At 50.6% G+C, this 18,189-nt stretch overlaps 1 protein-coding gene across 1 annotated transcript in view; it reads right to left on the reverse strand.

Annotated features, from left to right (window-relative positions):
* The window catches only part of LOC146072911 (uncharacterized), a 31,767-nt gene extending 16,939 nt beyond the window's left edge, over positions 1 to 14,828 (reverse strand). The window contains exons 1-2 of the mRNA XM_083180090.1: positions 13,736 to 14,828; positions 12,213 to 13,073 (exon numbers count right to left, since the gene is read on the reverse strand). Of these exons, the coding sequence (XP_083036216.1) occupies positions 12,213 to 13,073; positions 13,736 to 14,656 (1,782 nt within the window). The 5' untranslated portion in view covers positions 14,657 to 14,828. The remainder of the gene's footprint in view (positions 1 to 12,212; positions 13,074 to 13,735) is intronic.
* Between the last annotated feature and the right edge of the window lie 3,361 nt (positions 14,829 to 18,189).

Here is an 18,189-nt window from a genome sequence, read left to right on the forward strand (position 1 = left end):
TACGCCACACACCGTAATGCACCTTACACTATACGCCACACACCGTACTGCACCTTACACTATACGCACTCAATGTTTTGCGTACGTGCATATGCCAAGTGTGTGCGTCAAACCGACTGCTCGCTGGGTGCACAACATTGCTGGCGGTGGTCGTGGGGGGGGGGCTGGCCAAGGTACTCGCCCATGGGAATGCCCAGTATTTCATGGGTGTTCCCAATAAAAACGCGGACCGTTCCCATGGTAATCGCCGGGTGATGTGGATGCCGGGGGCGGGCAGCTGACATTACCGGATGTCAGCTGCCCGCCCATTTCCGCCCAAAAGTGCACGCATATATAAGTGATCTGAGGGTCCCTTTACATATGTGTGTACGGACCACATCTTCGATAGTTAACGACTGATAAGGACCAAATAATTACTAAGAATGAAGTCTCCTTGAAGATTCTTTTGTTCTGCACTGTGTACCATATATATATATATTTAGCCAGATCCGTCACTCAAAAGCAGTGTAGGGAACGGTGGGCGGGGTTCCACGTGTGATTGACAGGGCCGTCCACCGTTAGCCACACTGCAGAACCTGGACACTTCCGTTCTACACAGGCTATGTCCTACACAGCAAGCTCCCGCCCCCTCCTCGCCCACTACTCCCCATGTCCACCCAAGCACACCCCAAACACTGCCCCACGGCTGCACACCACGCCCCCTCCCACCATAGCACTCCACTCTCTCCTGCTTTACCGTCGACCACACCCCCCCCCCCATCATCCATACCCGTACTGCTGCAATTTCACGGCCACCCGCTGACCTACCCTATCTCACTCCAGCATCTCCCCACCTGCAGTTCCCATCTCCGCACCCCCTGCACAGCTCAGTGCGCGGGGGGTTAATGCAGCCTGCCAGAGAGCTGTTCTGCTCTCCTTCTGCCCTTCCGGCAGCCACAGCTTATGCGCCGCTGCTGCTTCCTCCCCCCCTTCTCAAGTGCGCATGAGGGTTGCGCTTTAATACAGCCACTTTAGCTGATCCTGGCCTGCCACGCATCCAGGACCCTGCGCGACCGCTTCTGTCATCCCCCCCTCGGCACCGCACACTGTAAGCCGGGGGGTGTGGGCACTCCAAGCGACAGCGCACTGTGGAATAATACACTCTTAAAGGTACGGCAGCTGCATTTTTTTTACACACACCTATTTATTCACCAGTCAGCGTCTCTGCCCTCACCCTCTCTCTAACTGCCCCCTCAGCCTCTCTGCCCTCACCCTCTCTAACTCCCCCCTCAGGCTCTCTACCCTCACCATCTCTCTAACTGCCCCCTCAGCCTCTCTGCCCTCACCCTCTCTCTAACTCCCCCCTCAGCCTCTCTGCCCTCACCCTCTCTCTAACTCCCCCCTCAGCCTCTCTGCCCTCACCCTCTCTCTAACTCCCCCCTCAGCCTCTCTGCCCTCACCCTCTCTCTAACTCCCCCCTAAGCCTCTCTGCCCTCACCCTCTCTCTAACTCCCCCCTCAGCCTCTCTGCCCTCACCCTCTCTCTAACTCCCCCCTCAGCCTCTCTGCCCTCACCCTCTCTCTAACTCCCCCCTCAGCCTCTCTGCCCTCACCCTCTCTCTAACTCCCCCCTCAGCATCTCTGCCATCACTCTCTCTCTAACTCCCCCCTCAGCATCTCTGCCCTCACCCTCTCTATAAGCCCCCTCAGCGTCTCTGCCCTCTCTCTAACGTCTCTGCCCTCACCCTCTCTCTAACTCCCCCCTCAGCGTCTCTGCCCTCACCCTCTCTCTCTAACTCCCCCCTCAGCCTCTCTCTAACTGCCCCCTCAGCCTCTCTGCCCTCACCCTCTCTCTAACTGCCCCCTCAGCCTCTCTGCCCTCACCCTCTCTCTAACTCCCTCCTCAGCCTCTCTGCCCTCACCCTCTCTACTACTGCCCCCCAGCCACTAACCCACACACACCACCTCTGAGTTCCCTACCCCACCTTTGCACCCCACCCTCACCCACCCACCCACCCCATTACCACATTCATTACACCTCCAAAACCCACGCTCTACTGGACTTATGCCTTTCTACAACACACCCCATCCATCACCCAAGCACACACACACACCACAACACCCACTCCAACACCACAACACCCAGACACAACCATCCCCTACCATTCCCCACCCAAATGCTGCACCTGACCCTCCATCACCTACAGCACCTAACAAAAACAACACCACCCCCACGGCACACCCTCACATCTGCATCGCAACCACCACCAGTATCCAAACAACCCACCCACACAACCCCCAAACACCTTCACCCAACCATCCAACCCTTGCACATAACCCTCACCTACCCAATATACCCTCACTTTCAACATGACTGCAGCCCCACCTCAAACATCTACAGCATACCACCATCCACCTCAAAAATAACATTATCTTCACATGCCCATCCACTTCACCCACCCATCCCACACCCACAGTACACACGCGCAAACACCACCACCACCACACCCAACTACCACACCCACACTAGAACACCTGGCTCTCATCCACCAAACGCACCCTCACATTCAACACCACTGCACCCCCACAGCACACCCCCATCCACCTCCATAGTAACAGATTATCTTCAGAGCCTACTTCATAGCAACTTTCACCCTGTGCACTGCTACATGCACACCTGTCCCTCCCACACCCATGGCACACTGGCTTCTCACCCATCCCCACTACAGCCAGACCCTGTCCCTCACCCACGGCAACAGGTTGCACCCCCGCATCCACCTATGAAAACACGACACCCGCCCCTCTCCAACCTTACGTACACCCCCACCTACCCCTAGGTTGGCGTTCACAGGTTAAGGGGGCGGAGCCCCTTACGATGGTGTGAGGAGCGCCCGTAGGGCGCGATGAATCACCTGGTATATATATATGGAGCATACAATAAGATGCTGTAAGCTGACACATTTATGGTGTGCACAGACTTTTCTACTGTAAGACATTTGTATTTCAGATTCAACATAAACCAATCAAATTAACAGACCAATCATATACTTAGGCCAATCAGATATCAGTAATGATAATAATTAAACACCCCTTGCACCCATGGCGCCCCTTATGTTGATTTTATATAGTGCAAGCATCTTAGGACTTGTCTCGTGATAATGACTATTGTGTTAAAAATATAACCTGCTAAAGTTTGAATTTTCGTTTCCCTTATCTCAAGGACACTAGCTGACCGCAGACAATGATTCAGCGGCAACTGACTCTAAACTTGCTTAACATACCAAAAACAACAGTTTCATTAAATGCCTTTTAAATCATTCTTAAAGCAACAGTTTCTATTCCAACTTAAAAGCAGGGTTGCCTACCTGACCCTCTCCTTCAGGGAGAGAACATGCTCTGTTCCTGGGCTTCCCTGGTAATGTAGGATTGCCATCACCTGTGGTGAAAACACCTTTATTATAGCAACTAGGTGATTCATTGCGCCCTACGGGTGCTCTTCACACTGTCGTGGGGGCTGCGCCCCATTAAAATGACACTGACGGAATCTGCTGCGCTATATAAGACACTGTAACGTAATCTGCTGCGCTATATAAGACACTGTAACGGAATCGGCTGCGCTATATAAGACACTGACGGAATCTGCTGCGCTATATAAGACACTGTAACGGAATCTGCTGCGCTATATAAGACACTGTAACGGAATCTGCTGCGCTATATAAGACACTGATGGAATCTGCTGCGCTATATAAGACACTGTCACGGAATCTGCTGCGCTATATAAGACACTGTAACGGAATCTGCTGCGCTATATAAGACACTGTAACGGAATCTGCTGCGCTATATAAGACACTGTAATGGAATCTGCTGCGCTATATAAGACACTGTCACGGAATCTGCTGCGCTATATAAGACACTGTAACGGAATCTGCTGCACTATATAAGACACTGTAACGGAATATGCTGCACTATATAAGACACTAATGGAATCTGCTGCGCTATATAAGACACTGTAACGGAATCTGCTGCGCTATATAAGACACTGTAACGGAATATGCTGCACTATATGTGACACTAACGGAATCTGCTGCGCTATATAAGACACTGTAACGGAATATGCTGCACTATATAAGACACTAACGGAATCTGCTGCGCTATATAAGACACTGTAACGGAATCTGCTGCAATATATAAGACACTGTAACGGAATCTGCTGCGCTATATAAGACGCTGTAACGGAATCTGCTGCGCTATATAAGACACTGTAACGGAATCTGCTACGCTATATAAGACACTGTAACGGAATCTGCTGCGCTATATAAGACACTGTAACGGAATCTGCTGCGCTATATAAGACACTGTAACGGAATCTGCTGCGCTATATAAGACACTAACGGAATCTGCTGCGCTATATAAGACACTGTAACGGAATCTGCTGAGCTATATAAGACACTGTAACGGAATCTGCTGCGCTATATAAGACGCTGTAACGGAATCTGCTGCGCTATATAAGACACTGACGGAATCGGCTGCGCTATATAAGACACTGTGACGGAATCTGCTGCGCTATATAAGACACTGTAACTGAATCTGCTGCGCTATATAAGACACTGTAACGGAATCTGCTGCGCTATATAAGACACTGATGGAATCTGCTGCGCTATATAAGACACTGTCACGGAATCTGCTGCGCTATATAAGACACTGTAACGGAATCTGCTGCGCTATATAAGACACTGTAACGGAATCTGCTGCGCTATATAAGACACTGTAATGGAATCTGCTGCGCTATATAAGACACTGTCACGGAATCTGCTGCGCTATATAAGACACTGTAACGGAATCTGCTGCACTATATAAGACACTGTAACGGAATATGCTGCACTATATAAGACACTAATGGAATCTGCTGCGCTATATAAGACACTGTAACGGAATCTGCTGCGCTATATAAGACACTGTAACGGAATATGCTGCACTATATAAGACACTAACGGAATCTGCTGCGCTATATAAGACACTGTAACGGAATATGCTGCACTATATAAGACACTAACGGAATCTGCTGCGCTATATAAGACACTGTAACGGAATCTGCTGCAATATATAAGACACTGTAACGGAATCTGCTGCGCTATATAAGACGCTGTAACGGAATCTGCTGCGCTATATAAGACGCTGTAACGGAATCTGCTGCGCTATATAAGACACTGTAACGGAATCTGCTACGTTATATAAGACACTGTAACGGAATCTGCTGCGCTATATAAGACACTGTAACGGAATCTGCTGCGCTATATAAGACACTGTAACAGAATCTGCTGCGCTATATAAGACACTAACGGAATCTGCTGCGCTATATAAGACACTGTAACGGAATCTGCTGCGCTATATAAGACGCTGTAACGGAATCTGCTGCGCTATATAAGATGCTGTAAATAAATACAGCATCCCCGCCCCTCCCCCGGCCCCACCAATCCCCCAAACCCCAAGTTTATAACATCATTAATTAGTTATATAAAAAAAAATCCACCTTCACCTTGTAGATAAGGATCAATGATTGCAGCAGGTCCAGGGCAGCACGGGCAGCTGCAGAACACCTTCTCCTCCAGGCTACAGCCAGCGCTTGGGATGGCTGATAACGCTGTTGTAGCCAGGGAGGAGGGTAGCATGGGCAGGTGGGTGACTTAAGAGGAGTTATGCTGCGCTGCGCTGCCCGGAAGCCGGCCCGAGCAGCAGCAGCAACAGAGAGCAATGAATTAGCCGCCCGGCCTCACCGTCCGGTCCGTGACGTTTGGACCGGGTGAGCAGGGCAAGAGGCAGGCGGCGGGCAGGGCAGCCGCCGGCGCACGCTGCCTGTTAAGTTGTATTCTTAAGATCTAGTGCACCCTGCATCAAATGCTTTAAATGCCTCCAGGCTCCGGCTGTCAGCAAGGGGGATTCAAGCAGCTCCACGCTATTCCATCTCCCTGCCGAGTGAGACAATCCTGAGGGTGAGAGGAGTCACACCCTCTGGGTTGTCTCACTCGGCAGGGGGATGGCATAGCGCAAAGCTCCGGTCCACTGCTGCTTGAAACCCCCTTGCTGACAGCCGTAACCTGGAGGTAATTAACTCACTTACCACTACACTGCGGTGGGGGTGGTGTTGTTATCGGGGCAGGTGGCTTTGGCGGCGGCAGGACGCTTGTTAGGCTGAGCTGAGTGTCCTGACTCCTGAGGCTGCGCAGGCCAGACATTATGGTGCCCGTGCGCAAGACGTAAAAGCTGGCTGCAGTGCTTAATGCAGCCTAAGCCAGCCTGCCTGCTTTTGGGGAACTGCAATTGTGGCCAGACATGATGGGTGGAAGGAGGCGGAATTGAGTTCCAGCTTCAATAAGAACTTCCGCCCCGTTCCGGCCCACTTTAACCCCTGGTTCTCTTCTTCTGTTATATATTTGGCTACGATCTTGCAGGCTGGGTGGTGTGTGACCCCGCCCAGCGTTACAGCCGCAGATGATTGACAGATGTAGCCAAATATATAAGAGATTACCCAGCTCACCACAGGTGACGGCAATCATACATTACCAGGGAAGTCCAGAACAGAGCATTTTCTCCCTGAAAAAGAGGGTCAGGTAGGCAACCCAGCTTAAAAAGCATTGCACAAACATTCTTTGAATTATTCACATCCCAGCTGCTGCTGCTTGTAAATGACCATAACAAAATGTCTGGGCCCTTACAACAGACATTTTTTGAGGATGCTAGAGGAGGCTTGCAGCCTCCTCTAGTATCCTCAAAAATGGTCTGCTGCTAGAGGGCAACCATTTTCTGATGGTCTTTTTCAAGCAGCAGCAAGGAGGAGCACCGGGACCCGGACTGCAGACAAGGAGATTTGCGGGTCCAGTGGTGGTATCACATTTGAGGGGTGTAAGGCAGGGTTGGGGAGGATATTTATTTTATGGGGGGGGGGAGGCAGTTCTGTCATTCCTGGCGGGGGGGGGGGGGGGCTTATTATAGTTAGGCCACTGATTTTGCGTACCATTCAATTCGATCCCAATTCGAATCGCAAGCAAAGTTGCACCGATAGAGTACCCACTATAAGACAGGAGGGGCCCCTGTGCAGGCTTCTGTCGGGCCCCTCCTCTCTGGCGGGGAAGTAGTCTTGGGTATATTTACTACTGTGTAGGTTTTTAGAAGGAGATGTTGCCCATAGCAACAATCAGATTTGATGTTATCTTTTAGAACACGCTAGATATATGATAAGTAGAATCTGATTGGTTGCTATGGGCAACATCTCTACTTGTAAAAACCAGCACTTTGGTAAATATAGCAAACAGTTTTACAGTTACGTTTTTTTACTTGGAGCCTGAGGTGGTGCATCAAACACCCAGTACATGAACTAAATCAGTGCAAAGGGGGCAGTAAGAACGTGTGGACCCTCTCCCAAAGGATAAGGTACCCATTACTCCCCTAACCCCTTTCAGCCAAAAAGGCCCAAGAGGGGAAAATAGGGATTGGTGGGTTCTCCTCGCCGAAACTTGGAGAGACCCTCTTCGCTCAACCCCCGAAAGGGTTAGGGTGGGTGGGTCCTTTGCGTCGAAGCTTGGGGAGATCTTGGGCTCTCCCCAAAAAGAGAGAGCCTCGGTACATGGGAAGACCAGCAGCTCATAAGGGTCGTACCACCAGCCCACCAAAAATGGTGACAAAACAAACGGAAAACAAAAAACATGAAAAGTGACAAATGAGTGGAAAGGAAAGGGAAGAGTAAATAAAAGGGGACCCCAGCCGGAAGGCCAGAGTGTGTGTGTGTCTGTGTGTGGGGGGGGGAATGGGCCTGCCCCAGCCAAAAGGCCCAGGGCAAGGATGTGCAATGCTTCCTTAAAGGGAAGTGTGCAGTGCTAGTGCCAGAAGGTGAATGGTGGGGACACAAGTGAACGTTTAAGGCCTTCCGAGTTTCCCCGGAGGCACGCTACACCTCAGACTCTAAGCAGCCGGTCAGTCAGCTTCCAACCAAGTGTTTCTCTGCTCCTACCTAGGGTGTTTTCCAACCCCTGGCATGGGAATGGATACTCCACCGGGCTTTTCCATTGACTCCCTTGAGGTTTGAGGCCCCTCCGGAAGAGCAATCTACTCATTACCAGTGTTTCTCATATCCCAAGGTTAAGGTACTAAGCTGGGCTTTTCGCTTACTCCCCATCAGAGGCTACGGTGTTTCCCCGCTCTTTGGGAATGGATACTAGACTGGGCTGAGTCACTTAATAGGCCGGGTGTTTCTCCCCTCCCTACCAGTGTGGGGAGGAGCAGGCTATCCCCTCCCCCAGCAGAGTGAAGGTACTCAGCCAGACTTTTCCCTGCTCCGGGCATGGGGGTTCTGATCCAGGGGGGTGGGGGTGGGTTATGCGGAGGTGGGCAGACTCGCTGCTCGCGGGAGTGGGGTTGGGCTCGGGGTGAGTGGAGTTAGGGTGGGCTCGGGGTGCGGGCAGACCCGCTCACGGGAGGGGGGTTGCGGGCAGACCCGCTTGTGGGGGGGGCATGTAGACTCGCTTGTGGGGGGGTGCATGCAGACCCGCTGATGGGGGAGGGTTGCGGCCAGACCCATTGATCCAGGGGGGGGTGGTATGCGCACAGACCCACGGCTCGTGGGGGGAGTGGTGCAGGCAGACTCGCTGTTCACAGGGGGGAGGAGTGCAGGCAGACCTGCACACACGGGGGTGGGGGCAGACAGACCCGCTGATCCAGGGGGGGTGGTATGCGCGCAGACTCACTGTTCACGTGGGTGGTGTGCAGGCAGACCTGCACATGCGGGAGTGGGGTTTTGGGGGGCGGGCAGACCCGCTTGAGGGGGTTGTGCAGACCCGCTGATGGGGGGGTTGCGGGCAGACCCGCTAATCCAGGGGGGGGGGGAGGTATGCGCGCAGACTCACTGATCCAGGGGGGGGGGTGCAGGCAGACCTGCACATGCGGAGGTGGGGGGAGGGGGGCGGGCAGACCCGCTCACGGGGGGGGTATGCGGGGGCAGTGTGTGTGTGCGGGCAGAGGGGGCATGCAGACCCGCGAAGGGGGGGTGCGGGAAGACTAGCGAGCGGAGGGGGGGTTGTGGCCAGACCCGCAAGCGGGGTGTGTGTGTGTGTGTGTGTGTGCGGGCAGACACGCCGCTCACCTGTTGGCTGCTGTGATGTATAATGGTGGATGGTGCTGTAGCCCTGTCTGTGGGCGGGGGAGGTGCTTTCCAAGGGGGTGGGGGTGTGTATAACGCTGGTCTAACCCTAGGGGGGGCGGGTTTGTGTATAACGCTGGGCGGGGGGTGTGCTAAGGCAGAAACTATGTGTGTAAAACCTCCTGTTTTGAGCGACTTTCAGCTCAAAGTCGCCCAGTGTGTATGGGCCTTTACCCTTTACGCAGTGCAATGATTCATATATCAAATGAAAGGAAATTTAATACTGAATTCAACACATAGGTCAAATATTTGCATTACAGGAGAAGTTATGTTATTTTCAAGTCAGACAAAGAAGCACAGATACGTGAGATTAAATAAGCAGATTGTTGTAACAGCTACTGCCAGCCAATCGGAATTGTTGTTCTGAGGACCAATGATCAGCTGTCATATATGAGCAGGTGCAACGTCATGTTCAAAGGTGGGAAAGGTCGGTTTGGCTGTTTCATTTTGCAGAATAAAGTTGGTTACTGAAGTGCATTTACGCATGGATGTTTGTGTGTATTGTTTAGTGCTATTGACAGTGTAAAAAATAAATAAAAGTTTTGTTTACGCTATCAGGAAACACAATCTATACAAAACAAAGAAGGAAAAGGCTGGAAAAAGTGCACAACAGCTGTTGATGATAGGAGAATAAAACAAATTTGTGTCAGGGACAGATGGATGTCATCTGCGGCCATTAGCAGTGAACTGAATGCAACTGGTGTTTTTGTCAGTTCAAGAACGCTACGGAGAAGACTAACGGAGGTTGGCCTAAAAGGTAGGAATCCCCGAAAAAAGCCATTGCTGAATAAAAAGCAGCTGCAGAAACGAATACAGTGGGCAAAAGAATGTGATATGGAGTGACGAAACTAAGATATCGATATTTGGTAGTGATGGGAGAAAATATGTGAGATGTCGCATCGGGGAAGAGGTACGTCCAGATTGCATTCAAGCGACAACAAAGAATCCTGCAAGTGTTATGATCTGGGCAGGTATGTCAGCCGCCTTCATGTCATACGGTAGATGGCACACTGAACAGTAGAAAGTACACTGACACCATCCTACAACCAAAACTTCTACCTTCTATCAGAGATCTATTTCCAGATAATGCCCCATTTTTTTCCAGCAGGATTCAGCTCCCTGCCACAATGCACGGATATATAAACAGTGGTTCACAGAGAATGACGTACAGGTGCTGGGATGGCCAGGAAACAGCCCAGACCTGAACCCCTTAGAACATTTGTGGTTCCGTTTGAAAAGAACTGGTACATCGGAGGCATCCATCCAATAAAAGAGAATTCATTGAGGCCATAATTGTCTCCACCTAATAAAGAAGGAAGAGCTCCAGCCATTGGTTGGCTCAATGCCACATCGCTGTGCTGCTGTCTTACAAAATAAAGGATACCCAATGAAAGACTGATATGACAGTGACATCACCCCAAGTGTGATTTTCACCCCAAGTGTGGTTTTCACTGCATAACTTTCATTGTAATGCAAATATTTGACCTCTGTTTATTGTGTTGAATTCAGCATTGGCTTTTCTTTCATTTGATATATGAATCATTGCACTGCGTAGAGTGTAACAGTTGTTATAAGCATTCAAAGTTGAAAAAGTTGAAAAACATTAGCATTTCAAAAAGTGTCCACAATTTTGGCCACCAGTGTAGATGTTTTATACTATGGATTTCAAATTATTTGTAAAGAAATACACGTTATAGTTGTCAGCGTATGTTCGCCGCTACGGCCGCTAACGGATATTGCAGACACTTATCAGGCACAGAACAGAGTATAATCTACAATACACAAGGCTATAATATAAAACCCCTATCAGAGAAGGAATGCGACACCAATACTTAGTATCAAATGCTGTGGTCCGAAGCAGCAGCAGATCTTTACTTTGGAAGCCCCCCCTCACCTCCGCTCCGGCGTTAGTACGCCGGCGCTTCCCTGCTGCCTCTCTCCCCCCCTGCCTAAGCCGCCTGTCATTCCGCACTGCAGTGACGTCGGCGGAAGGCTGGAATTGTTCGCGTCGGCTCGGGAGGACTCGGGTGCCTGAGCGCTCCCGAGTCCCCCCGAGCCGCGCCGACCATACCCGAGCCTGCCGCCGACGTCACAGTAAAATGAGTGACGGGCCGGCTGCCAGGCGGGTCAGGGCAGGGGAGCTCCGGCGCACCGATCGCCGGAGCAAAGGTGACGGGGGGACTGGAGGGAATTGGGGGGGGGGGGCAGAGGTGCTGCGCCACCACTGGCGCACACCTATTCTATATTAGTGGTATGGCCAGAAATTTTCCGGGACAGCCCGCTGCGGCGACGCCGCTGAGCGCTGAAACTTTCAGGCCATACCGCTCCAGGGGTTAATACATATTCTTATTGTCTTAAATATCAATGTCTTATTTGGGTGTCAGCTTAACTCACACGAAGGTCTGTGCAGACAACATTCATTGTTTGTTTGATGACACAGTCAGGCATTTGCCTGTTCTTGGATTTTTGTATGGTGTATTGTATTGTTATTTATTCTGACCTATAGTTTACTGTATACAATCAAAGACTAGTATCTGAGTGACACGATAAATGAGTCTTGTTTGTCGTTAGCAATAGATGCATACAAAAGCTATTGAAACATAAATAGCAGTGCAGACATAGGTATTGTTTCCCAAATGCAAGTTGTCTGTAGATAAGTTGATGGACTGGGAGTGGGGAATACATTATATGAATGTGTTATTAGGAAGTGATTTTGTGGCAATTCTGTGCGAATGGGTATGTTACCGCATCGACTCATACCACGTGCTAGCACACAGGGCTTCACGAGCCAATGTACACAGCGTCCGGGTCTGGGCACGCACTGCTGGTACGCACAGAGGCCACTCTGATACATGTGGCTATAATATTTTCGAGTTCCACACAGTACCATAACCGTCCAGACAGACTAGTCACCTGGTTACCCATGGGGAGGGGCTCCATTGTAGCTCCACCTACTGCTTCATTCTATTGGCTGATTGTTTTTTTCAAGGCATATTTCCCTCCCTGTGATGTCACCATTCTCTGGGAAGATTTCTTCCTCTCTACCATTTTCTTTTATTGAAGACAGATTTCTTATGGTGATTTATCCCACTCCCTACTCCCCCACATATAGTTATACACCCATCCCATACATATAATGCAGCATGGAGGGGCTCAGTGAGGGCGGCAGTGTATGTGTGTAAGTGTCTGATAGGGTCACACAGAGCATAAAAGGACATCTGTCCTGCCTCATAATCCAGGTATATCCTCACTCTGTCACAGGTGATATTGTCAGGTAACCGGATCTCGGTACTGTCATGTATCACTGAGTACTGATTATACCTACACAGACACCAGGACTTGTTATTATATCCAATGTCTGACTGGTCTCCTCTCCTGTCTATACTGGGATAACACATCCCCACCATCCACCACGCTGACTTACTGACATCCACCTCCCAGTAATGTCGCCCTGAGGAGAATCCCCTGGTGCTTATTACCTGATTATACTGGAATCTCTCTGGTGTTACTGGGTGATTCTTTTTACCTGACCTGGATGCAGATTTCCTGTCATCTGATATCTGTATCTTATTACCAGCTGTGGCTACATCCAGTAATAGGTCTGTAGCTTCCCGCACATAGATCCCTGTATTTATCCATGTTTCTATATCAGACTCTGTATTACCAGCTGTGGCTACATCCAGTAATATGTCTGTAGGTTCCTGCACATAGATCCCTGTATTTATCCCTGTTATTATATCAGACTCTGTATTACCAGCTGTGGCTACATCCAGTATAATGTCTGTAGGTTCCTGCACATATATCCTTGTATTTATCCCTGTTATTATATCAGATAATGTGTGTAATGTCTCTGAGATGAGATCCACATCCAGATTTCCTGCACCATGGACCTGGTTATCATGTCTCTCTGTGGGGCAGATTTATGATGGTGCGCTATGGGGTATATGCGCTATCCCCGTGCGCTAAAGCAGGGGATAGCGCTTCCCCTCAGTTATCATACCCGCTGTGCGGGTACTTTAACGGCGGCGGTGCGGGGGCGGGGACTTAGCGCATGTACTAGTTTTAGTACAGCGCGCATTAGCCATACCTAATTTATGATTCTTCTTTATGTGCCCTTCGTGAGTCTTTGGGGTGCTGTCCTTATCGCCAGAATTTTCTGGCGCTGCGGGTCTCCTCTATGAAGTTACGCGACGCTTGCTGGTCTCCAGCGTCTTCAAATTCAAACTGCGCATGCGCCGGGTACTACAGCATCCCCGGCGAACATTACCCGGCGCATGCGCAGTTTGAATTTGAAGACGCAGGAGACCAGCAAGCGGAAAACTGCGCATGCGCCGGATACACAACGCGAGACCAAGGTATCCGGCGCATGCGCAGAAGACGCCGCCGGACGCCTACAGCATTCGTTATGGGAGGAAACGTATCCCCGGCAGGAGGGGATAACGCACTCCCATAACGTGCGCACACACATTAATAGATTCGGGCGAAAGTCAGGTTCTCTTCACCACGATAAAGTGGTGAAGCGAACCTGTGCCCATAAGGTTCCTTAAAGCAGGATTAATAAATCTACCCCTGTGTCCTCAGTGTCACACAAGTCTCCTGTGTACAGTTCCTGTAAGACAGTCACTGGGTCACTCATGTTACACAGCTCCTCAATGTGACATATCTTCCCGGACAGCTCGTCCTTCTTTATTTCCAGCTGCTGGATCAGATCAGAGACTGAGAGTGAAACGCGCTGTTCCTGCCTGGAGATCTCACTCAGGACTCTCTTCTCCAGGTCTTCCAGCTGTCTCCTGATGTCACTAAACAGGGCAGTGACTGTCTCTGTTACACCCGCTGCTTTTCCCTGATCCTCTCTCCTGCGCTCCTGCAGTGTCTGGACTCTTTTCTCAGTCTCCGCTCTCTTTGTGGTCAGTTTCTGCAGAACATTCCTCAGCTTCTCCTTCTTCTTCTCAGAGGCCTCATCCAGCATTTCCACCTGGTGTCCCTGATGTTCTCCAGCTGAGCAGTACACACAGATACAGGCAGCATCCTCAGTGCAGTAATACTCCAGGACCTTCTTATGGATGGAGCATTTCCGGTTCCCCAGGGCAGTGGTGGGATCACATAAGACGTGTTTTGCTGACTTGCTGTGTACTCTCAGGTGTTTATCACACAGAGAAGCCTCACAATGCAGACAGGACTTAGCAGCAGGTACAGGAGAGTCCACACAGTAAGTGCAGCAGATCCCAGTCTCCTCCTGATCTGGCCGAGCAAACAGGAACCTCCCCACTATGTTACACAGAGTAATGTTCCGTATCAGTGCAGGACGCTCCTGACACTCTGCTCTGCACTCAGGACAGCTATAAACTCCAGCCTCCTCCTGTGTATCCAGAAAACGATCAATACAGACCCGGCAGAAGTTGTGGCCACATCTCAGGGTTACAGGATCTGTATAAATGCTCAGGCAGATGGAACAGTCCAGCTCCAGTCTCAGATCAGCAGACGCCATCGCTGGCACTGGCAGCAGGAACAGAAGGAGAAATAAAAGAGAACTCTGATACTCAGAAACCAGTGAGGTCAGATCCTGTACACAGGGGGAGGGGGAGCTGGGACTCAGATACCAGTAAGGTCACATTCTGCACATAGGGGGAGGGGGAGCTGGTAATCAGATACCAGGGAGATCACATTTTGCACACAGGGGGTGGAGGAGCTTTCACTCAGATATCAGTGGGTGTGTTTTATATGTTTCCACACTGATTTTTGGTGTGGGTGTGGATTATTAGATAGACAGTGTCTAGATCAGGCATGTCCAAAGTCAGGCCCGGGGGCCAATTGCGTCCCGTGCTGTCATTTCAAGCTGCCCACAGCCTCCAGCTGGAAGTGGGCAGAGCATCAGATGTGGGAAGCACAGTACAGGACACTAAAGGTGGGGCCCCAGCGAGTGTGCCTTTACCTGCTGCAGTGAGGAGGTGCCGGCCGCCACAGTCAGATGTGTTTGTCGTCCTACCCCTGCTGCTGCAATTGTATATCACCCTACTCCACAATCACAGTGACAGCAGTGTTTGGGAAGGGGGGCAGCATGGGGGAGCTCCTGTAACATGCAGAGTGGAGGAGGGCAGCAGTGGGAGCCCAAGCATCTCCTCTCCTTGCAGTGCCTGCTTTGCCTCTCTGTCCTCTGGCTTACACAAGGGGCTGGGAAACATACAGAGAAGGGAGGGGGCAGAGTGGGGGACATACAGTGAAGGAGGGTCAGGCTGGGGGACATACAGTGAATGGAGGCAGTGATGGCCATTCAGAAAAGGGGGGGGGCAGGGGCTGGCTGGGGGACATACAGTGAATGGGGGCAGAGTGGGGTACATAGTGAATGGGGGTCATACAGTGAAGGAGGGTCAGGCTGGGGGACATACAGTGAATGGGAGTCATACAGTGAAGGAGGGTCAGGCTTTGGGGCATACAATGAATGGAGGCAGTGATGGCCATTCAGAGAAGGGGGAGTAGGGGCAGGCTGGGGGACATACAGTGAATGGGGGCAGGCTGGGGGACATACAGTGAATGGGGGCAGAGTGGGGTACATAGTGAATGGGGGTCATACAGTGAATACGAGTCATACAGTGAAGGAGTGTCAGGCTTGGGGACATACAATGAATGGAGGCACTGATGGACATTAAGAGAAGGGGGACAGGCTGAGGGACAGAGTGAATGTGTGCTGAGTGGGGAACATACAGTGAATGGTGGACCATTCTCATGTGATTAATGATTCAAAGAATGTCAGGCTGAATGGTTGGGCCCCAACTTTTTCACCTCACCAAAACTGGCCCTCGTCGCAAAAAGTTTGGACACCCCTGGTCTGGATAGACAGTTAATAGGTTGACGCCAAAAGATCAACAGGGTCAAAATGTCAACATGGGAAATGTCGACAGTGTCAATTTGTTGAAATTAGACTTTCTAAAAATGTTGGTGTTCATATGAATAACTGTCAATTAGTGTAACACATAATCACCCCCCAATTAGTGTAACACATACTCTCGCTTCCCTCTCCATGCTTCGGGCTTGGCACACTATTATATTCTTCCTCTGTGCTGACATGGATGGTAAGAAAAAGCTGGTTTAAAGAACAAATAATTAAAAACTTATATTGAAGTATAGGAGCAATACGCCACACTCCATAATGCCTCTTACACTATACGCCACACTCCGTTATGCCACATACACTATACGCCACACTCCGTAATGGCACTTACACTATACGCCACACTCCGTAATTAGGGTTACCACCCGTCCGGGATTACTCCGGACAATCCGGTAATTAAGCAGGGTGTCCGGAGTCCGGACGGGTGGTGTTTCCGGACTATACATTGTCCGGGAACAGAGCAGGGGTGGAGCGTCGGCGTCAAACTCGGCGCCGTGGACCAAGTGCCAGGAAAGATTGTATCTGCTGCTGCCGGCTTGCCCGTGAAAGACAGAGTGTCTAATTGACGCTCGGCGCTCTGCCCCCTTCCGCTCCCAGGGTGCCCTACGCCGGAGATGCTCCTCTCTGCTGAACTCTCAGTGCTCCACCCCCTCCCGCTTCAACAGTGGCTGGAGACGAGGCATCTGGAGCACAGAGGGGAGGCGGACAGAGCTGCTACTGGTAATATGATGTCTGTGTAACTATGGCGCCGGTGAGGGTAGGGTGACTGGGGACACGCCCCCAGGCCCTTTCCCGACTTGCCCACCACTGTGTTACATTGTTCTCTGTTTCCAAAGGCAGCCATCACCCCCTTGTTATCATATCTATTTTACACACAGGGGGCTTCTCACACCCCAACCACATACTGCACTTACTCTGTGGTCACCCACATAATGCCCCATCTTTCTGCCTCAGATGCCTCACTTGTCAGGGGAGTCCTGCCTTGTTCATGTGACATGGGGTCTGACAGGGTCAGCTTACACATTACCCTGGGCTGGGGGACAGAAGGGGGCAAAGTCCACTTAATAGGGATGGCTAGGGTTACCACCCATCTGGGATTACTCCGGACAGTCCGGTAATTAAGCCGGGTGTCCGGAGTCCGGACGGGTGGCGTTCCCGGACTATACATTGTCCGGGAACAGAGCATGGATGGAGTGGCGGGCAGCGGCGCTTCCTCCTTTGGGAGCGTTAAACTCTCCGCCACCGCTGGGGACCAAGTGGCAGCAAAGATAATGACCGCTGGTGTGGGCTGCGCTTCCTTCAGTTCTCTGCCCGGCTGCCTGGCCTCACCGCTCACCCTGCCTGGCCTCATCGCTCACCCTGCCAGTGCCTGGCATCACCGCTCACCCTGCCAGTGCCTGGCCTCATCTCTCACTCCCCCCTTGGCAATGAGAATGTAACTCCTGGCAGAGCATATAACCCCTGGCATAGTGTATGTAACCCCCCTGGCACAGAGCATGCAATCCATGACATCGAGCATGAAATATGAAACCACTGGCATCAAGAATGAAACCTGTAGCAACGAGCATGTAGGTAAGCAGCACTTATATGTAATAGGCTTTACAGCATGTGGTATTATATATAATGGGCATTACAGTGTGTGGTATAATGTGTAATGCGCATTACAGTGTTAAATATAATGTATAATGGGCATTACAGTGTTTGGTATAATGTGTAATGGGCATTATGGTGTTTGGTATAACGTGTAATGGCATTACGGTGTTTGGTATAATGTGTAATGGGCATTATGGTGTTTGGTATAACGTGTAATGGGCATTACGGTGTTTGGTATAATGTGTAATGGGCATTATGGTGTTTGGTATAACGTGTAATGGGCATTATGGTGTTTGGTATAATGAGTAATGGGCATTATGGTGTTTGGTATAACGTGTAATGGGCATTACTGTGTTTAATATAACATGTAATGGGCATCATGGTGTTTGGTATAACGTGTAATGGGCATTACAGTGTTTGGTATAACATGTAATGGGCATTACGGTGTTTGGCATAACATGTAATGGGCATTATGGCACGTGGTATACTCTGTAATTGGTGTGTGACATGTAATCGGCATTACAGTAAATTTTTTTTGG

This window comes from Crinia signifera, chromosome 4 (assembly GCF_055691185.1).
Source record: "Crinia signifera chromosome 4, ASM5569118v1, whole genome shotgun sequence".
In the NCBI taxonomy this organism is placed as follows: Eukaryota; Metazoa; Chordata; class Amphibia; order Anura; family Myobatrachidae; genus Crinia; species Crinia signifera.